The sequence below is a fragment of the Zophobas morio genome, unplaced genomic scaffold, assembly GCF_036711695.1.
Source record: "Zophobas morio isolate AGI-343-1 ecotype UQ-CSIRO unplaced genomic scaffold, CSIRO_AGI_Zmor_V1 ptg000046l, whole genome shotgun sequence".
In the NCBI taxonomy this organism is placed as follows: domain Eukaryota; kingdom Metazoa; phylum Arthropoda; class Insecta; order Coleoptera; family Tenebrionidae; genus Zophobas; species Zophobas morio.
The window spans coordinates 1,303,133-1,320,820 of NW_026972151.1; the positions used below are offsets into that span (position 1 = coordinate 1,303,133).

The 17,688-nt window shown below is 34.8% G+C and overlaps 3 protein-coding genes across 4 annotated transcripts; 2 read left to right on the forward strand and 1 right to left on the reverse strand.

Moving 5' to 3' along the window:
• Positions 1 to 21: 21 nt before the first annotated feature.
• Positions 22 to 1,671, forward strand: LOC135141979 (nuclear speckle splicing regulatory protein 1). The gene is made up of 2 exons (XM_064073609.1): positions 22 to 596; positions 647 to 1,671. Exons 1-2 carry the CDS (start codon positions 583 to 585, stop codon positions 1,596 to 1,598), a joined length of 966 nt encoding a protein of 321 aa, XP_063929679.1. The 5' UTR covers positions 22 to 582; the 3' UTR covers positions 1,599 to 1,671.
• LOC135141978 (protein suppressor of forked) lies at positions 1,612 to 10,562 on the reverse strand. Its single transcript, XM_064073608.1, has 12 exons — positions 10,445 to 10,562; positions 10,335 to 10,398; positions 10,096 to 10,287; positions 10,012 to 10,044; positions 9,663 to 9,760; positions 9,381 to 9,609; positions 9,175 to 9,333; positions 3,519 to 3,710; positions 2,961 to 3,469; positions 2,638 to 2,832; positions 2,431 to 2,591; positions 1,612 to 2,004 (listed from the first exon to the last, which is right to left on the reverse strand). The coding sequence occupies exons 2-12, from the start codon at positions 10,356 to 10,358 to the stop codon at positions 1,664 to 1,666; spliced, it is 2,133 nt and encodes a 710-aa protein (XP_063929678.1). The 5' UTR covers positions 10,359 to 10,398; positions 10,445 to 10,562; the 3' UTR covers positions 1,612 to 1,663.
• Positions 10,563 to 10,854: 292 nt separating this feature from the next.
• Positions 10,855 to 16,086, forward strand: LOC135142203 (NAD-dependent protein deacylase Sirt4). 2 transcript variants are annotated; one of them, XM_064073876.1, is made up of 4 exons: positions 10,855 to 10,981; positions 11,028 to 11,271; positions 15,270 to 15,688; positions 15,742 to 16,086. In XM_064073876.1, exons 2-4 carry the CDS (start codon positions 11,088 to 11,090, stop codon positions 16,060 to 16,062), a joined length of 924 nt encoding a protein of 307 aa, XP_063929946.1. In that variant the 5' UTR covers positions 10,855 to 10,981; positions 11,028 to 11,087; the 3' UTR covers positions 16,063 to 16,086. The 2 variants fall into 2 exon arrangements, with proteins under 2 accessions (XP_063929946.1, XP_063929947.1); XM_064073877.1 differs by having other exon boundaries at positions 11,033 to 11,271.
• The last annotated feature ends 1,602 nt before the right edge of the window (positions 16,087 to 17,688 follow it).

The window sequence follows — 17,688 nt, forward strand, 5'->3', positions numbered from 1 at the left end:
GTTCAATCGGCGAAGGGAAAATTGTAAAAATAAACGTCAAGTGACACAAAAGTGAGGTTATGTCCAAATTTGTTTATAAATAATAACATCTGCTAAAAAAAAGCAGCGTTAATATATGTGTATTCGACTGTGTATATTTGATCGAAACATACCGCGTGAGGATCTGATTAATATAGGTGAATATAGAATGTGTGTTGTACGGGGAGGTGAAGTTATGTGGATGTTAATTTGTAATTAATTCGGGCTTTGCCGTTAGTAAAGACACCATAACATTGAAAAATATATGAACTCTGGTCCATTTTAATGAAAAATCTATGTTTTCCTAAGTTTTTCTGCTCAAAATTGAATAATATTGAAAAGTGAGGTTAAGCCTACAAAGTTTTTGAGCCTTTGAACGCACGTAACAGTTGGATTTAGTCTACCACTACACAGTTAAATCACATACGAAGACCTCCAAGTGTCCTTAACTCCTTACCAAAGCACAGATTTGACTACTTGGTGACGTTGGTGAAACTGAGGTTATATTTCCAAGTAATAGTTGCCAGATTTTTGATTTGTCGTTTCAAGATTAAGAACACTATAATGGCTAATAAGCAGTAAGTATTGTAACAACGGCGCGACATCCAATTTACGTCTTTTTTTTAAGATATGGTCTCATTGTTCCTTCAAAAGACAAAACCGTCATCCAACGCCCCTCGATTTTTGACGATTCCGATTCCGAGGAATCTGTCCCCACGGGATTGAAACGAACTCTTAAAAAACAGGACAAAATTACTCGGCACAAAGCGATTGAAGAGGACCCTACTGTATTTCAATACGACGAAATTTACGACGAAATGGATAAAAAACGAAAGGAATCAAAACTGAGTCGGAAAGATCTTGACCGAAAACCCAAATATATAAGCAGATTGTTGGCTGCTGCTGATCGTCGCAAGAAAGAAAATGAAAGGAGAATCGAAAGACAAGTTCAGAAGGAGAGGGAGACTGAAGGTGATGAGTTTAAAGACAAAGAAGCGTTTGTTACTAGTAGTTATAAGAAAAAGTTGGAAGAAATGAAGGAAATGGAGGAACAAGAGAAGAGAGAAGAGTATTTGGAGTCAATTGGAGATGTGCGAAAGCAGGGGAATTTAGATGGGTTCTATCGACATTTGTATGACCAGAAGGTAAATTATGAAGACAAAGGCAATGAAGGGGAAACTGCTGCAACAAAGGAAGAAAAAGATAAGAACGAGCGAAAATATAGGAAACACAAGGAAGAATCAGAGAGTGACAAAAGTGATACTGAAGAAACGAAAATGGAACACATGCCATCAAATTTGGATGCAGATTCAGACTTCAGTATTGATTCTTCTGATTCAGAAGAACCTGAAGAGAAGAAAAATGAGAATGAAGATGTCATTGTGAAAACAGAAAATGTGAAAGAAGAGCCAAATATAAATGAAGAATCAAAAAAGAATGAAGATCCTCCTGAAAGTATTGAAGAACCAGTTCCTGTTAAGAAACCAAAGATTGACATATGGAAGAAACGCACAGTCGGTGAAGTGTTCCATGCCGCTTTGCAACGATACTTTGAAAGAAAAGCCCTTCGAGAACTTTAATAAAGATGCACAATAAAGTAAAGAAAATGTTTATTGTAAGTTAAAGATAGATAAACTAAACATAATTATTTCACCCGTTTTTGTTGCCTTTGTCTATATATGTCGTTAGATGGGGGGAGGGGCATATCTTCATCGTCCGACCCATCCATTGCCAACCCTAAACGTTTCTTCCTTTTTATACCCACAGTGCCGCCTTCTTCGACTATCCAGTGCACAGATTTTGCTAAATCAAAAAGCTTTACATCGCATCCGTTTTCTGTAGGTTGTGGAACACTATCTGGTAACTGTATTCGGTTAAAAATGTCCATTAATAAATCAACATTGACAAAGGGTCCCCTGAAACAAGCTGGAGGAGGTAAAAGGGTGCATAAATGGGCTGCAACTGGAGGATGTGGAAACGAGCCCCCTAAAACAAAGTAACTCATTTTTTTTTTACAATAAATGGTTGCTTATGATAAAAATGTTAAATGCCAGTTTATTACGCGAGCCGGAGGTCGAGCGGGTGAGCTTCACGAGCTAAAAAACTCAATTGAAAATTTAAATTATTTTTGAGTGATAATTGATTAATTATAGTAATAATCAGTGAACGAAATCATAGTGCTGGTAAAGTATGCAATCTGTTTTTAAACATTTCCGTGGTGTGTCAAAATGAAATAAGTAACCGTGGAATTTTTGCGAGTCAGAATCAGAGGGTTAAAATAAGTGCTTTAGTGGCCTAGGGCATAAAATAGTTAATAATATTCTTATCTAAAAATATCTCGATATTTTCAAAGGCAATTTATTTACCATTTTTTCTTATGACGAATCTTAAAATTAAAAATCAAATTCGTACCTGGCACTGGGTGTTCTCCCGGCAACGGGTTCGATTTAGGTTTATAAGGAATCATTTGTGAATAATCAGGGATCGGAAGCGGCGCATCTCCATCACTGTTAATAATGGATTGTAAAATGTGATTTTTGCCAGCTCCTGTTATGTTGATAACTTCCGTATACCTAAAAAATTCACTTATTTTGGAGAAGGAAAAAATTGAATTGATACCCAATGCTCTTCAATTCGGTAGCGGTGCACGGATATAAGTCCAAAAACCTATATCTGTCCACTAATTGGGCCGTTTCTTTTCCCTCGAATTCTTTAATTTTCGATAATACTTCCGATCGCCTTTTTTCGACTTTGACGATGCTCTGGAGGTCGCCGATGTTGCACTCGAATTCAAGAAAGCGGTTCCAGATGTCACTGAAATGGAAGAAATTTGATTGAATGAAAAGCGTAAATTTGGTGTATCACGATTTTTTTATAGTAACACTTACGTCATCATATTACAACGTAAAACATCAAAGTACGACCCAAACAAACCTACTTACACAGATTTCTCCGGTTCCAGACTCCCCGACGACAAAACCCTCTCAAACAGCACCCTCGTATTATTATCCTCATTCAAATGCGACAAATAATCAATGTAACACGTAATATACTCTGGAATATCCCCAAACTTCTTCAACCCCAACTCAAATATCCTAAACGCAATGTTCTTGTCCTTACTGCAATAATATTCCATTAAAGCGGCACACACAAAAATGTGATACTTGGATCTATTATCTTCTCTCGCTCTCTTAAACACAGCTCTTGCAGACTTTATCCCTTCGGCACGCCGGGCAAATTTCATATACTGTATATACGCAAGAGTAGGATCTATATCTTGTATCTCTAGATACTTCTGATAGATTTGGTGGACTTTCTCATACTTGAGACGGCCTTCTTCGTAGTCCGCGTAAGCGAAATACAGTAACATGTTTTTGTTCAGTAGGGAACTTGTGGCACGTTCGAACATGTTTGCAGCTTCTTCACTAAAGAGTTTCGACGCATTCACATCCTGAAAAAGATTTATTAATTTTGTATGAGTAAGATTTGGTTAAACGTACCCCCTTTTCGGCTAAAATTTTACAACTGTATTCGAGAAATTGTGCCGCTTGGTACCATATATCGGGATGGTGGCCTAAGCAGAGAAGACATTGTTCGAGGGCAAAAACTACCCGTTTTGTCAGTAGGGCTGTATCTTCAGTGCGTAGAGGGTTGCTTTTCTCCCAAGCGATGTATTTTTGCCAAAGTTCGACCTAAAATTACCTTTATTTTTACCTTTCTCTTCAATTTGGAAATAAAAATTGTTAAACAAAGTAGTCATAAAACAACTACAAATTGTACTAATTTATTGCTCAGCTCTCGAGAAAGAATTGGAGATGGAATGTTAAAGTATAAGTAAATTTAGTAAAAAAATAAATAGAACAACCACAACAAATATCTTAAAATGAAAATTTGTAACATGAATCTGACAGAATAAAAAAGAACAGGAAAAGATGGGAGAACGGTGAGAAAACCAGTACATACTACTCCTACATTAAAAATAAATAAATGCAAATAATCAATACATTAAGAAAAAATGCTGAAATGGCAATAATAAGAACAACATGTATACGAAAAAAAAAAGAGTTTCAAATAGTATGCATAATTACAAACCGTGCTTAATAGATCTGTTGAGTATTACACTGTGGTATAACTGACAATTTTAACGTTTAACACTAAGCAGGTAACTATTAAAAAGTTTAATAAATATAATAACAAAACGTATAAAAATACTTCAAAGTATTTTATTACCGGCAACATGACGTTGTTTAATACCAGACCTGTGCTTCAGTATTTATAGTGGTGTACAGCTGAACATTTGTTGTAACTGAAGTAACAAAAGTACTTAGGTATCAAAATCTGTTACGACTATATTTAGTTCTTACTCTTTTAATAGTGCTAAAATAGAATTACCGTTCAAAAAAGTTAATTAAACATTTTTGTAGTTACATAAAATGCAAAAATTGTTGATCTGATTGGCAAACGGCATTTCTGAACGATTTTATTAAATGTTTTCTATATTTTCCAGAATACAATGTACAGAATTCTTGGTAAGTTAACTGTACATTATTGAATAAGTTTTATAGTACTTACCAACAGTAGAAAAAAAAAAAAAAAAACACAAACATGGTCGATACGATAATTAGATAATTAGGTAGGGTTGTATCTATGACATCATAAATTTTTCCAGCGTGCCTGTAATATGTTTAAAAAACTCGAAAACCAACATTATTTTTTGCAATTTTCGGCTTTTGTTGTCATAGTTATGACGTTAATAGTTTTTAAAAGCAAAAACAAGCTACAAAGTATCCCATACGCCGCCCCGATACGATGCGTATGGGTCAGGTCAGGTCAGGTCAGGTCAGGTTGATCTTGTTGATCTGATTGGCAAACGGCATTTCTGAACGATTTTATTAAATGTTTTCTATATTTTCCAGAATACAATGTACAGAATTCTTGGTAAGTTAACTGTACATGATTGAATAAGTTTTATAGTACTTACCAACAGTAGAAAAAAAAAAAACACAAACATGGTCGATAGGATAATTAGATAATTAGGTAGGGTTGTATCTATGACATCATACATTTTTCCAGCGTGCCTGTAATATGTTTAAAAAACTCGAAAACCAACATTATTTTTTGCAATTTTCGGCTTTTGTTGTCATAGTTATGACGTTAATAGTTTTTAAAAGCAAAAACAAGCTATAAAGTATCCCATACGCCGCCCCGATACGATGCCTATAAAGAAAAGCCTGCAAGCGGTCCACCAAAAGTCGCGGAAAGTCTCAACGGTGGAGCCCAGAACAATCTCCAAAGCGACGTTCGCGATCTTTCCAAAAGAAGCATACGGTTGTTTAAATAGGAACCACCGTCGAGTGCAAGCTAGTCTAGTAAAATCCAGTGAGAATTATTCGCTGTTATATTTTCGCTATGTATAGGTCGTATAAATTGTTATGCCTGTTCAGACGAGGGCTCGAACTGCAATGCTAATGGAGGAACTAATCATGGCTATGCTTGAAAAATGGACGCAAGAGATGAAAGAATGAACAAAGAAATTGAAAAGATTCAAGCCCAGAATAAGGAAAGGATGGAAAAGATGGATACAAAAATGGACGCAGGCAAAAAATTACATAATCACCAGCCTAACCGAAAAATTACAAAAGGAAGCGGAAGCAAAGAATGAAATAGAAAAAATAAAAAAAAATGAAGGACGTAAAAACATCTGGAAAATATGAAAATGAATGTTGGAGGATATATGATCTCAATGGAGCATCAGTTAAAGAGTGAATTAAAAAAATTACTGCAAAACAACATGGAAAATCGAATGAAAACTATAGAAGATATAATGGAGAACAAAATGAAGAAATTTGAAAAGATGCCTTTTGGATTGTATTACGCTGCGGCTACTTTTGACAGACTAATGGGGAAGAAATTTGAGGGGCACTTGACCAATCTAGAAGAAATATTTAGCCGAATAGAGGAGGCAAATTTGAAGTTGAATTCAAACTGCAGAAGATTTGTCAACGGTTTCGCTGATATTGCTGTTCCTCTGCACAGGCTTGATTTGAAATCACAGTTTAATTGGACTGCTGAATGTGTGCCAGCCTTCAAAAGACTGAAGAATGTACTATACTCTAGCCCTATTCTGAATAGGGACCATGTTGTCACAGTTGCAGGACAAGGAAGAAAAAGTCATCGAGTACTTCAGCAGCGTATTTTCGAAACCCGACAAGAACTACTGTGCTACGACGAAGGAAATGTTGGGGATTGTCAGGGCTGTTGAACATTTCCATAAATTTCTTTGGACGTGAATTTCTGATTAGAACCGATAACGCAGCCCTCATGTGGCTCCTTCAGATGAAGAGTCCTGAAGAACAAGTGGCTAGATGGCTTGAACGACTCCAACAGTATTATTTTAAGATGCCACACAGGGCTGGAAAGATCCTCAATAATGCGGATTCTTTGTCGAGAAGACCGTGTAAGCACTTCCATGATACAACGAATCAGACACCGGTGTGCACAGTATTCGGAAGAGAACTTCGTTTACTTTGTAACATACTGTTCGTAAAAAATCTTAGACTATAGTAATTTCCTTTGCTGCCTGCAGAAAATGGTTCCATTGTTTCATTAAAAAAAAGAACCACAGGCAATAGAGGGCCTACTCTATGACCAGCTCGCAGTCCAGATTTAACCCCTTTAGATTTTTTTTTGTGGTGACAGATAAACCATTCGACATATTTGTGGTTCTTGCGTGATTTATAAAATTTTAAAAATTGAAATTAGGAATGTATGTGTATCATTAACGCGTGATATTTTTTTAACTGCGATATCTCAAGATATAAAGTCGCGGGGTTTTATCTGGGACACTCGTACATTAGTTGTAACTTGTAGCTAATCTCGTTTGAGAACACTGTTTATTAAAAATTCTTGTGGCACTGCAGTTCCTATTTAAAATTTTCGGCATCTACATTTGAGAAAAAGTAACTCTTAATTTGGCTCTCGATATTTTTTAACAAGTCAGGGACTAGGCACTGCTACATTTTTGAAAATTGGTAAAGTGAACAACGAAAAAAAAAAATCAAATTACTGTATTTTAATGGTCATTAAAAGTTGTAAAATAGATATTTCCACAAAAATATCAACAAAACGATATTAGAAAAAGTAATTGTTATTATTTTAGGGCATATACACAAAATGAAACACTAAACCAAACGAATAATAAAGAAAACACAGCTGGATCACTTCTCATTTATGCAAAAAAAAGCAATCAACATCAAAATGAGAAAAAAAGGTCCAAAGTTATTAACCCGAACTTCCCTCGGCCCTGAAGCACAATCAAATAAGTACAGTTTATGTATTATTTCGTAAAAACGCCCATATATTACAATAAAAAATAGTATAGTGTTTAGTGTTCGGAGATTTTCGGGAAAATTAAGCTATTTTTTTTTATCCGTGGAATTAACTGATTTATTCCTTTTTTTAATTATTATTTATTCTATATAATAAACAACTGTAAAAAATAAGAATGTATTATTAAAGCGCATATATTCTCGAAGTACTTTTTTTAACAAACGCTTAGTTACAACATTTTTGCAGTGGCGCCGCTAACCGTCTACATGGATTTGAAGTGCTGTTTTCTAATCATTAAACTAACGTATCGTGCCAAAATTAAAAAAAAAAGATAAAAGTGGAGGTGATTCAAACAGTGGAAAAATGTATGAATAGCTAGAATATAATGTACATATAACAAAAGAAATATGAATCGTGAGTAACAATATTTTAAAACACTAGAATTTTAGTAATATTACAGGTCACTAAAATAGAAATATGTAATACTAATTACTTACAATACTAAGCATGCACATTAAAAATAATAAACTTCCTAAAAACGGAAATTAAAAGAAAATGGAATCCACGGTCACACTGTTTTTTAATTTTAAGCATATGGAATTACACTTCTCCAAACTTTATTTTTATTACATTTTTTAATATTATACATGATGCAACATTAAAAAAATCTGCTTTATGTATATCAAATATGGCATACAAAGAAATAAAATGATTAAGAACAAAATTAGTAAGAACGAAAAAATGGGAGAAAATTACACGAAAATAACAAATTGAACACAAACATCGCGGTATTTTTAGAATCAAATCGTAAAATTATTGAAATAAATATAAAAAAAATCGTCTATGTTAAAAAATATGTCCAGAGTATTAAAGGGTACGTTTCAAGTGAGTTTTTCCATTACAAAATATTGTGATGCCGTCATCAGCATTTAAAGAAAGACACGTATAACAGTTCGGATAGGTGTAGTGAATCCTAATAGCAAGACTATTGTTTCCCAAAATTTCGGGAAAATAAGGCCAGCCGTTTTTGATTTGAGCATTAAAATAAATTGCCTCATTCATTAATTTTTTTAGACACCAGGTATAAAAAATTCTAAAAAATTGATTTTAAATAGTATTTATTCGGTAAAATTTTGAGATGTCGTCATTAATAACTATTACGCGGGAATAAAAGAATAAATTTTGATTAACGATTTACCTTACAATACTTTTAAAACGTTTGTAAGATGTCAGTCCATTTGGTTTCATAGTTAAATTTTAAAGTGTTATACAATTTTGATTTTTTTCCATAAATCTTGATGTCCAGGGTAAAAAATCAAGACGGATTCATAAACGACAAGTGTAGGAGGGTGTTACAAAATTTAAATAATATTTACTATACACAAGTTTCAAATTACGTTGTTGGTGGGGATAATTAGACATATTTTGTTTAAAGTTTTGCCATCTACACGATATTCTTAAAACACATAATTCAACAACAATCGGTTATGTAGCATCAGAGATTTTTTGTCTAATAAAACTCGACACAGACGACAGACAGACAGACGGACATAGAAGATCCATTGTTTCAGACTTTAGGGGTCATGAAACGTGAAGAAAACATAAAAGTAGTCATTCGCCAGATGGGCCCTATTAAGATACTTTATTAGCTCACGCTCTAGAAGTAAACATACTTTAATTATACCTTTCACAATATACTACTCCCAACAGCCCCTTTATAATATTCCCAGCCAAGTTAAAATTAAGTTATTAATACTGTTTTAGAATTAGATAAGAAAAATCTCTTTTTGAATCATTCTTTATTTTTTCCAACTTTACTAAACTCACTTGTTTGCGCTCTTCTGGGCTTCCATTAGGCGGGACACTGGGCGCATTCCTGTTAATCCCTCTAATTTGAACTTCCAACTCTTTAGCAACCCTTCGAGCATTCATATAATCCCTACTCCTTTCAATACTCATTTTTTCCGCAATAATAGGATTAATAGCCTACAATTAAATAAATACATCTTGATGGAAACTCCTCTGCGCAGTACCTGTTCAAAAGCTATATAATCTTTCCAAAACGTTTCCATTCCAGTCATTGGGTTATTGATACCCCTTTGATAAACTTTCCGAACAGCTGAAATTTTCTGATTTTCCGCATAAGAACCTACAGCTTCAACTCCCTTCAAAAAATTAACATATTCATTCCAAATGGAATATGAATGAATGTCCATGCCAATCTTATCTAAAGCAAAGTCATATGCCTGCGCCATTTTCTCTCTAAAAAAAATTGGAAAAAACAAATTGTGCCAAAATGCATATGAGCCACATACTTATAAGTGGGAAGTGAGGCCTTTGTCTCTTTCACGTATCCCAGATAAAGTTTCCACAATTCTATATTTAAAATCTTCATCAAACACCTTTGAAACAACTATTGAAACAAGTTATTAATTTGCTACTCAATCAACATTGGTTAACGAAAGGAGAATAGCGGCGCACACAAACACTCACTTACTTAAGATAATTTATTTGTTAAGGGGGTGGCTTGGGTGAAAAAAAAGACACTCTACTCCCCAATTCGTTAACAAATGTTTCTCAACTCGGGGGTTCCCAAATATAAACAACTTTAAAGTTGGTACGTTTATTACTCTCTGTTTTACAAAAACTCAAATTAATTCCTACCTTTTCCACCTTCTCAAAATTCCGGTACTTCATCTATAACGAAGAAATGTTTTATCTTTCAAAACAGCCACATGCAGGTCATACCTCGTGTTCAATGTAAATCCGCCAGTAACGAGATGCACTTGGGAAGATATCAATCAGGTGTTCATACAGCGAACGAACTTCTGAAATGTGTTTGTTTTGAGCTTCTCGTAACAAAATTGACCATGATTCTAGGTCGTAGGGATTTTTCTCCACTTGCTTTTGCGTACGATGTAACTTATCGTTACCCCAGTCCTTCAAAAACGTTATTAATGTTTAATTTATGTGTAATTCATACATACTATGTGTAATCTTTCCTCTGTCATTGTGAATATGGGGGGCTATCTTACTGGTTGGAAACTTTGCCTAAAATGTGACGAGTTAAATGAGACCAACGATTAGTAAAATGTACCTTTGTTTTTATCCATATAATCAAACTGAATATAAAAAATAATAAGATACTTCTTTTGCAGATTGTCACACCGCCACAAACAACAATCGATTAGATTTGGTTCGCGTGGTGGTTATAGGGGGCGCTGCTAGATAATAAATGGTAAAGTCCCTAAAGTACTAATCTAGGGACTTTAATAAATGGCAGAGGCGTTCGTATATCTGTAGAAGAGGAATTTTAACAAATTTGCCGTCAGTACTGCTCGAAAATTAATTAAAGTTGTGTTTTCCACAAAATTATCTCAATTTGAAAATTTCGGATTTAATTTAAAATCATACGTTGTTACGAAAAACTAACTCATTCTCGTAAGTATTCTGTACGCCTACGCCCCTGCGAAAGAGATGTAGCTACAGGCACACATGTGACGGCTGTGACTACGGTAGAATCGTGTTTATCATTTAACTTTTTATCATTTATGACCACTTTATCACTAACTTCAAGTTAAAGTGTAAACTTCGTTATGGAGTAGTTTTATATTAAAAAATTAAAATAATCAAGGTAATTACATTCATTTTCCAAAGCACTTTCTTTGATATTGTTACAGGTTAGGATTAATGTTTTTAAATGGATAAAAATACAGTTTTGTGACCTTTAACGCTGAAATATGTCTTTGTCTTACATAACCAAGCAACTTCCGCTTCTTTTAAAAGGCACTGTACCACCAGTTAGTGAGTTTATCCCCAAACACTGCCCAGTTGTACAGAACGATGTTCAATCTCTTCGAGATTTTGTTAAAAATTCTGAAAGGATTTTAGTGGTTACAGGCGCAGGAATATCGACAGAATCGGGTGGGTATGGTGGGTGAAAAGAGTGTGCAACCTGAGTTTTCACGTGTTATTTTGCCGTGTATCAGCACAAGCTTATATTAGTAGTTTTGAATAGGTATATTCACTGTAGTAGCTATCTCAGAAAACTAAAAGCTTGTTTTTCTTGTTTATAATTCTCTAGGGTTGTTAGATTTTTTTTTCTTTCAAAATTTAGTTAATTTTACGAATATAAAAAATGCGTGACTTTTATATGACAATCTGTCATGGAGGTACAGTAACACCACGGAGGGACGGAGCGACAGACCATGTCTCATTGTACCTTGTACCCATAAAATATCCCATGGGAAGGCATTCTATTATGGTTGTACATACCCAAGGTCAGTTAATAGATAAGGTTGCCCCATTGAGATGCCATATTGTCGACGTCATAGGAAGGCCTTCAAATGGCGCGAAAATGATCAGTTTTAAATACTCGACTTAACGCACTGAAAACTAGAGATTAAAAACAGAAACTTTTAATCGCTGGGACCGCTTCTACTTCGCAAATTTCAATATCGTCCAAAGAAAACATTTTTAAATAAAAAAGTCTGTGCCGTTTTTACTTAAGAAAGTTTTCTTTATGGGGTATTGAATTATTTTTTTTTTAGTTTATTAGTTTCCTTTATAAACTACAAAAAAATCTTGTTTTGCCACTAGCACTCGAAAAAAACAAATACGACACTATTACTAATCGTTTACCAAGGATTGCAACAGACCTTTTATTTTAGATTCTAAACACAATTCTGCGAAAATCAAGGAGTTGACACGATGACAGGCACAGATCAACAGTCAGGAAAATATAAACATTTTATTTTAATTGAAACACAAATACATTTAAATTTTAAGTTTTTTTTTTGTCAGACGTGCACTTTTACAAGGGTAAACCGCTTTAGTTGTTTCTTATAACTTCGTTTGGTTTCAGATTTATAGTTTAAATATTTTATTCTACTTAATGTTTGTTGTTTTAAAAAACGCAACACGACTCACATCAAGCACGTCATAATTAGAGGCCCCAGTAAAACTTCATTTTGTCGTCACATGGGGCTAGCACCTCTTCTCGCCCGTAAGCGATTTTATCCACACGCTGGTTTATATGGTAACCTGTTCTCTACTTGGTATATACCTGTTTTAAATATTTGCCACCCAAAGGAGCTCCACAGAAGAGCCATTTATGACCTTTTCCGTACTATATTGGGAGCGTTTGGTTTAAAATGTCTGTTCGTCCGCCGTTCGTGTCTATTTTTGTTAGACAGATAATCTCCGAAACTACCGGACTGATTTTTGTCAGACTTTATATTACAACTATAATGTAGACGATAAAACTCTAATAAAACTTTGTCTAATCATCCGCACTAACAATATGATGTATAAAATTATACATAGTAAATAGGTTTTAAATTTTATGAAATAACATGGTCCAACACGTGTAGTTTATAAATCCGTGTTGAGTTTTTATCCGAGACGTCCAGATTTTTGAAAAAAAAAAGTCAAAATTATATAATATTTTGCAATTTAATTTCATCGTGTTCGAGACATTTGTCATTTTGATGTCAAGCGCAGTTTAAAGGTTATTAGTTCACAACAGTCGCTGTGACAAGCGGGCAACAGCTTTTAAAATTCATTTCGGAAACGACATACGAAAAAAACACTCTTGACCAGGTTTTTATAGTTTGGCTGCTAATGTTTGACTTCACTACGGGTAATGCGCTTAGGAGGAGTTATTCTTTAGCCCCGCTGTAAATGTGTCCATCAAGACTGTGTTTAAAGAAGTGTAGGCAAGCGAGGAAAAATGTTGCTGCCCCGGTGGGAACAGAACCCAACGTCTCCCGCTTGCCGGGCGGGTGCCCTGACCACTAGACTACAGAGCGGCTTATCTTTCTTCGCTTACCAACTTATTATTGTGCCGCCACAGAAGTTTACAAATTTTTCTAGTACGACACCGATTCCCTCGCGGATAAAGAGACGAGATTAGTGAAGTCAGCTCCAAACATCGGTAGCCAAACTTTATTTAGACACCAGATACCTACTTCGTCATGTTGATTCTGAAAATATATATTTTCACTTTTTCACGTACATTCATATTTTCTGTTTTATCACATTGACATTAAATATTGAAAGAATTTGTAGGTATATCTCCTGACTTGTGTAGGAAGTTTGAATAAGTTTGGGCATGTTTCCTGCGCCACAAGCCTCTCTTTGTTTTTGAGTCCATCATCTACGAAGTATAAGAAGTGAATTGTAACACAACATTAAAATATACAACTTCTTAAATCTCACTTGGACTTGGAGAACGGTTTCACTGCTATAACTTGGCCAGTGTCTAAAGCGTGTTCATGTCTGTACTGTTAACTAGTATAAGATGCCTCTTGATCTTTTTTTGATTGCCCATTTCTGTGAATCCTTTGACTGGCCGTTCATGCAGACATTTTTTTTATACAGATCAAAAAACGTAAAAATTTAGCCACTTTTGCCAGATTCATCCTAAACAATTTTAGAGTTTTTTGTAATGTTGTGAAATGAAATCTATGGAGAAAGACAAGATGCCTCAAAAAATTAATTTAGTAATGAAAGTCCAGTCGATTGCAGATACCCAGCACAAAGTGGTGAATTAAAATATGGTGAAATTTAAAAAAAAAGTAAACTTCGAAGGATTGTATCTTCTACATTTCCACAAAAGGAAATTTTAAATTATTTTTTCTCTGCTCTATAAATCGTCCTCAACGTGTCATAAAGTTAATGGGCCTTTTTTTGAACACTCTGTATTTTTGTTTTTTTTTGCAGTGTTTAATAAAAACCAAGGTTTTGCCTACCGGGATATTATTTTCCTTTACACTCACAGTTATACTGTATTATTCTAGTTGGTGATAGGTTAATTAATTAATTATTGTGAAGAACTATAATAAAAAAAAGGCGTCAAAATCGAAGTTCCTGAAGTTTGAATTGTTGCTAGAGATCGTGAAAAGCCAAAAAATGACAGATCCATGTTGTATTCTAAAAACAATAAGCATGACGGAATAGTTTCTCAGATAAAAACAGGAAACATTGGTGGGAAAGGCCGCATTCAAAGAAATTAAATTGCTTGAATTGTTATAGTTGTCAAAAAATGTAATTCCATATTTTAGTGTTACTTATATGAAATATTGTGAAGAATCATTTAATATCTGATTTGCCTACGTTGTTATTCGGCGGAAAAACTGAGAATGTAATTTTAGAGGAACACAACACTGAGAAACATCGAAGTATAGTTAGTTGCTTAGCTACAAAATCATTTTACTCCACGAGCGTAAGCTAAGAAAATATTGTAATAGGATCCCTCTGACGAACAGCTACTTTAATGTTTTATCGACGTTTGATGACCCATAGAGTATGAAAAAACTTATTTTCGTTTGTCTGTCTGCCGGCTGTCTTGAATTTTATTAGGCAGGTAATCTCCGAAATTATTGGACCCATTGTCCTCAAATTTTATATGTACCTGTTTTATCAGTGTTGTGCAGATAGTAAAACGCTAACCAAAATTTGTCGTATTATCTCCGCCACCAATCGGATGACGTCATCTCCAGAATTTACAATAATAAATGTTATTTTATATAATAACGTACTCCTGCACTTGTGGTTTATGAATCCGTGTTGAATTTTCAATCTAGACTTCCAGGTATTATTGTAAATTTTGAAGATGACGTCATGGCATTGTTGGTGGGAATGATTAGACAATTTTTGACTAGCGTTTCATACGGTACCTACTCCTAACATATATAAAAAATTTGACAACAATTGTTGTAGCCATTTCGGAGATTATCTGTCAATTAAAATTTCACACAGATGACAAATAGACAGCTTGGTGGAAATGGGAAACCGACTTTTTCGTACTCAAGTGTCAAAAAACGCCAAGAAAAACTTAAAGCAGCGATTCGTTGAATGAATTCTATTACAATACTTAGCTTACGCTCAGGACTTAAAAAATAGAAATATTATATTATCAGGTATTCCTGACTACCGCTCAGAAGCTGTAGGCCTGTACGCTCGAAGTAACCACAAACCTGTCCAGTATTCCGATTTTCTGAAATCTGCAACAGTACGTCAGAGATACTGGGCACGAAACTATATTGGATGGCCAAAATTTTCCCAAACCCAACCCAACATCACACATTATATTCTTCACTTACTGGAGGAAATAGGAAAAGTTTTGTGTGTAGTCACCCAAAATGTAGATCGCCTGCATACAAAAGCAAGATCTCAGAACGTCGTAGAATTACATGGAGCTGCATTTAGAGTGATTTGTTTGAATTGTGGAGAATTTTATAACAGACACTACATTCAAGAAAAACTAAAACGTCTGAATCCGAAGCTAGAAGTGACGAGTGATATGGTTAGACCAGACGGAGATGTAGAGATTTTGCAAGTAATTATTAAAACATATTTTTTGAGTTAAAAAACAATGTAATCATGTTTTAGGATAAAATTAAATATTTCAAACCTCCATTCTGTGATTCTTGTGATGGAGTCCTCAAACCGGACATCACGTTCTTTGGTGACAATATACCAAGAACAAGGGTTGATTCTGTTAGAACGCAAGTCAGTGCAAGCGACGCTTTACTAGTCCTAGGATCAAGTTTAAGTGTATTTTCTGGTTATAGAATACTTCTACAAGCCCATGAAGAACGAAAAAATATAGCGATTGTAAACATCGGCCCAACTAGAGCCGACAAACTAGCTAATTTGAAAATATCTGCGAGATGTGGCGACATCTTATCTGAAATTTTTAAAATTACGTAAAAATATACTTATTTTCACTCAAAACTTTTTGTTTATTTTTTGAGGATATTGCTATCACGGCGGTGTACTAATAAATAACGGTTCGTTTATTAGGGGATTGGGTAGTGGAAAGCAGAAAAGAATGCAAAAGAAACATGTACGTTTTCGTGTTTCATTTTTCTGAATAAGTTTTGGACTTTTGACAGTAAGTGTTTTGTGTCGTTATGATGGCACTTCGACCTGTTTTGCAGTACTCGTCATTAGCACTATACTAATTAGCAGAGTTAGTCAAAGCTGAAGTGATGGGGAATCAATCAGACAAATATTAAATACGACGCCGCGACGTTAGGCAATAAATTTGGCTGGCCGACTGTGCAATCTCAAACTCACTGGCGTTGTGTTCAGTTCAGGATTTATTTGATCAAGATCGTCACGAAAATTATGATGTTGTACAATCATTTTAATTTTTAAAGCAATTTTAACATCTAAGAGAACTCGTTTAACTGTGGAATACGTAGAAAAAGTAGTAATTGTTATTAGGAATTCCCGACGTTGTAGCAGAAAACGTGCCCACTCCTGCAACAGCGCTAGCAATGAGCATCGCTTCCGTGATGCCGAAGTCTACCCTGACCTGACCTGACCTGATCTGACTCGGCAGAGGTGGTACTTTGGGGGCTAGATATCAGATAACAATAATTAGGACATAACAATACAGCAACAGTGGATGCAAGTGTCTCCTTTAAAGCGCTGATTGACTTCTTGATGCTATAACGCAATTTACATAACTAAATTTAAGGAAAAAAGTCGGCCCAAGAGACTGATGATTCTAGAAATATACATTTTTTAACGGTTGGAACGTTTGCTTACCTCGGTTGCCTCGGAAGCCTGAATTAGGTTCAGCAATTGTTCCATTAAATCAATGGATGGAAATCTTAATCTGTAATATTCAGGTAATGGAATTATTCTTCTCCTCGCGTGAGGCAATTTCATCTGGCTCTAAAGTCTGGGGTCAGAAGTGAAGTTAGCCCTCAATTATCCTATGAGGGCGAGGTCTTATCCTTATGTAATTTTTGTTAACTTCAATTGACAACAAAATTCGTAACTGCACCACTAATGCTGTTATTAAAATTAGCCATTTTTTTCAATTGTCATGCTACGCCGAGACGCTTCCAATTCGTGAAACTCTTCGAAGATTTTTTACTTTCCGAGGGTAAGCTAAGGAAGTACTATAGTAATCGAGTCCATCGGACGATTGGCTACTTTTATGTTTTCTCCACGTTTCATGACCCCTACAGTAATAAAAAAGTAATCTCCCGTTTCCATCTATCTGTCTGCCTGTCTGGTGTCTATCCATTTTTTTTAGATACGAAATCTTTGAAACTGCTGGATCGATTATTGTCAAATTTTGTATTGTAACGGGCCGTCACACGAGAAAATCGCAACAAAAAGACGAAAAACAAATCCCCTAAACAAAAACAAAATTCCCAAATTTGCAAATCTTCATTACTTAACACGCATGTCCAAATCTGCATATAGGTAGAACCATTCAAAGAGATAATCAGAATCAACCATCAATCCTCAAACGTAAGAACAAAATTCTTATATTCGCAAATATCAAATATCATTGCGCTTGTCAGACATTGCGAA

Excerpts from the sequence above, each read along its gene's own strand:
- LOC135141978 (XM_064073608.1), bottom strand. The coding sequence starts at position 10,358 with ATGACAGAGGAAAGATTACACATA. Across the intron at positions 9,610-9,662 it reads GCCTCACTTCCCACTTATAA|AGAGAAAATGGCGCAGGCAT; the intron begins GTATGTGGCTCA and ends AATTTTTTTTAG. Across the intron at positions 2,592-2,637 it reads ACCGAATTGAAGAGCATTGG|GTATACGGAAGTTATCAACA; the intron begins GTATCAATTCAA and ends TGAATTTTTTAG.
- LOC135142203 (XM_064073876.1), top strand. The coding sequence starts at position 11,088 with ATGTCTTTGTCTTACATAACCAAGCAACTTCCGCTTCTTTTAAAAGGC. Across the intron at positions 11,272-15,269 it reads AGGAATATCGACAGAATCGG|GTATTCCTGACTACCGCTCA; the intron begins GTGGGTATGGTG and ends TTATATTATCAG. Across the intron at positions 15,689-15,741 it reads GAGATGTAGAGATTTTGCAA|GATAAAATTAAATATTTCAA; the intron begins GTAATTATTAAA and ends ATCATGTTTTAG.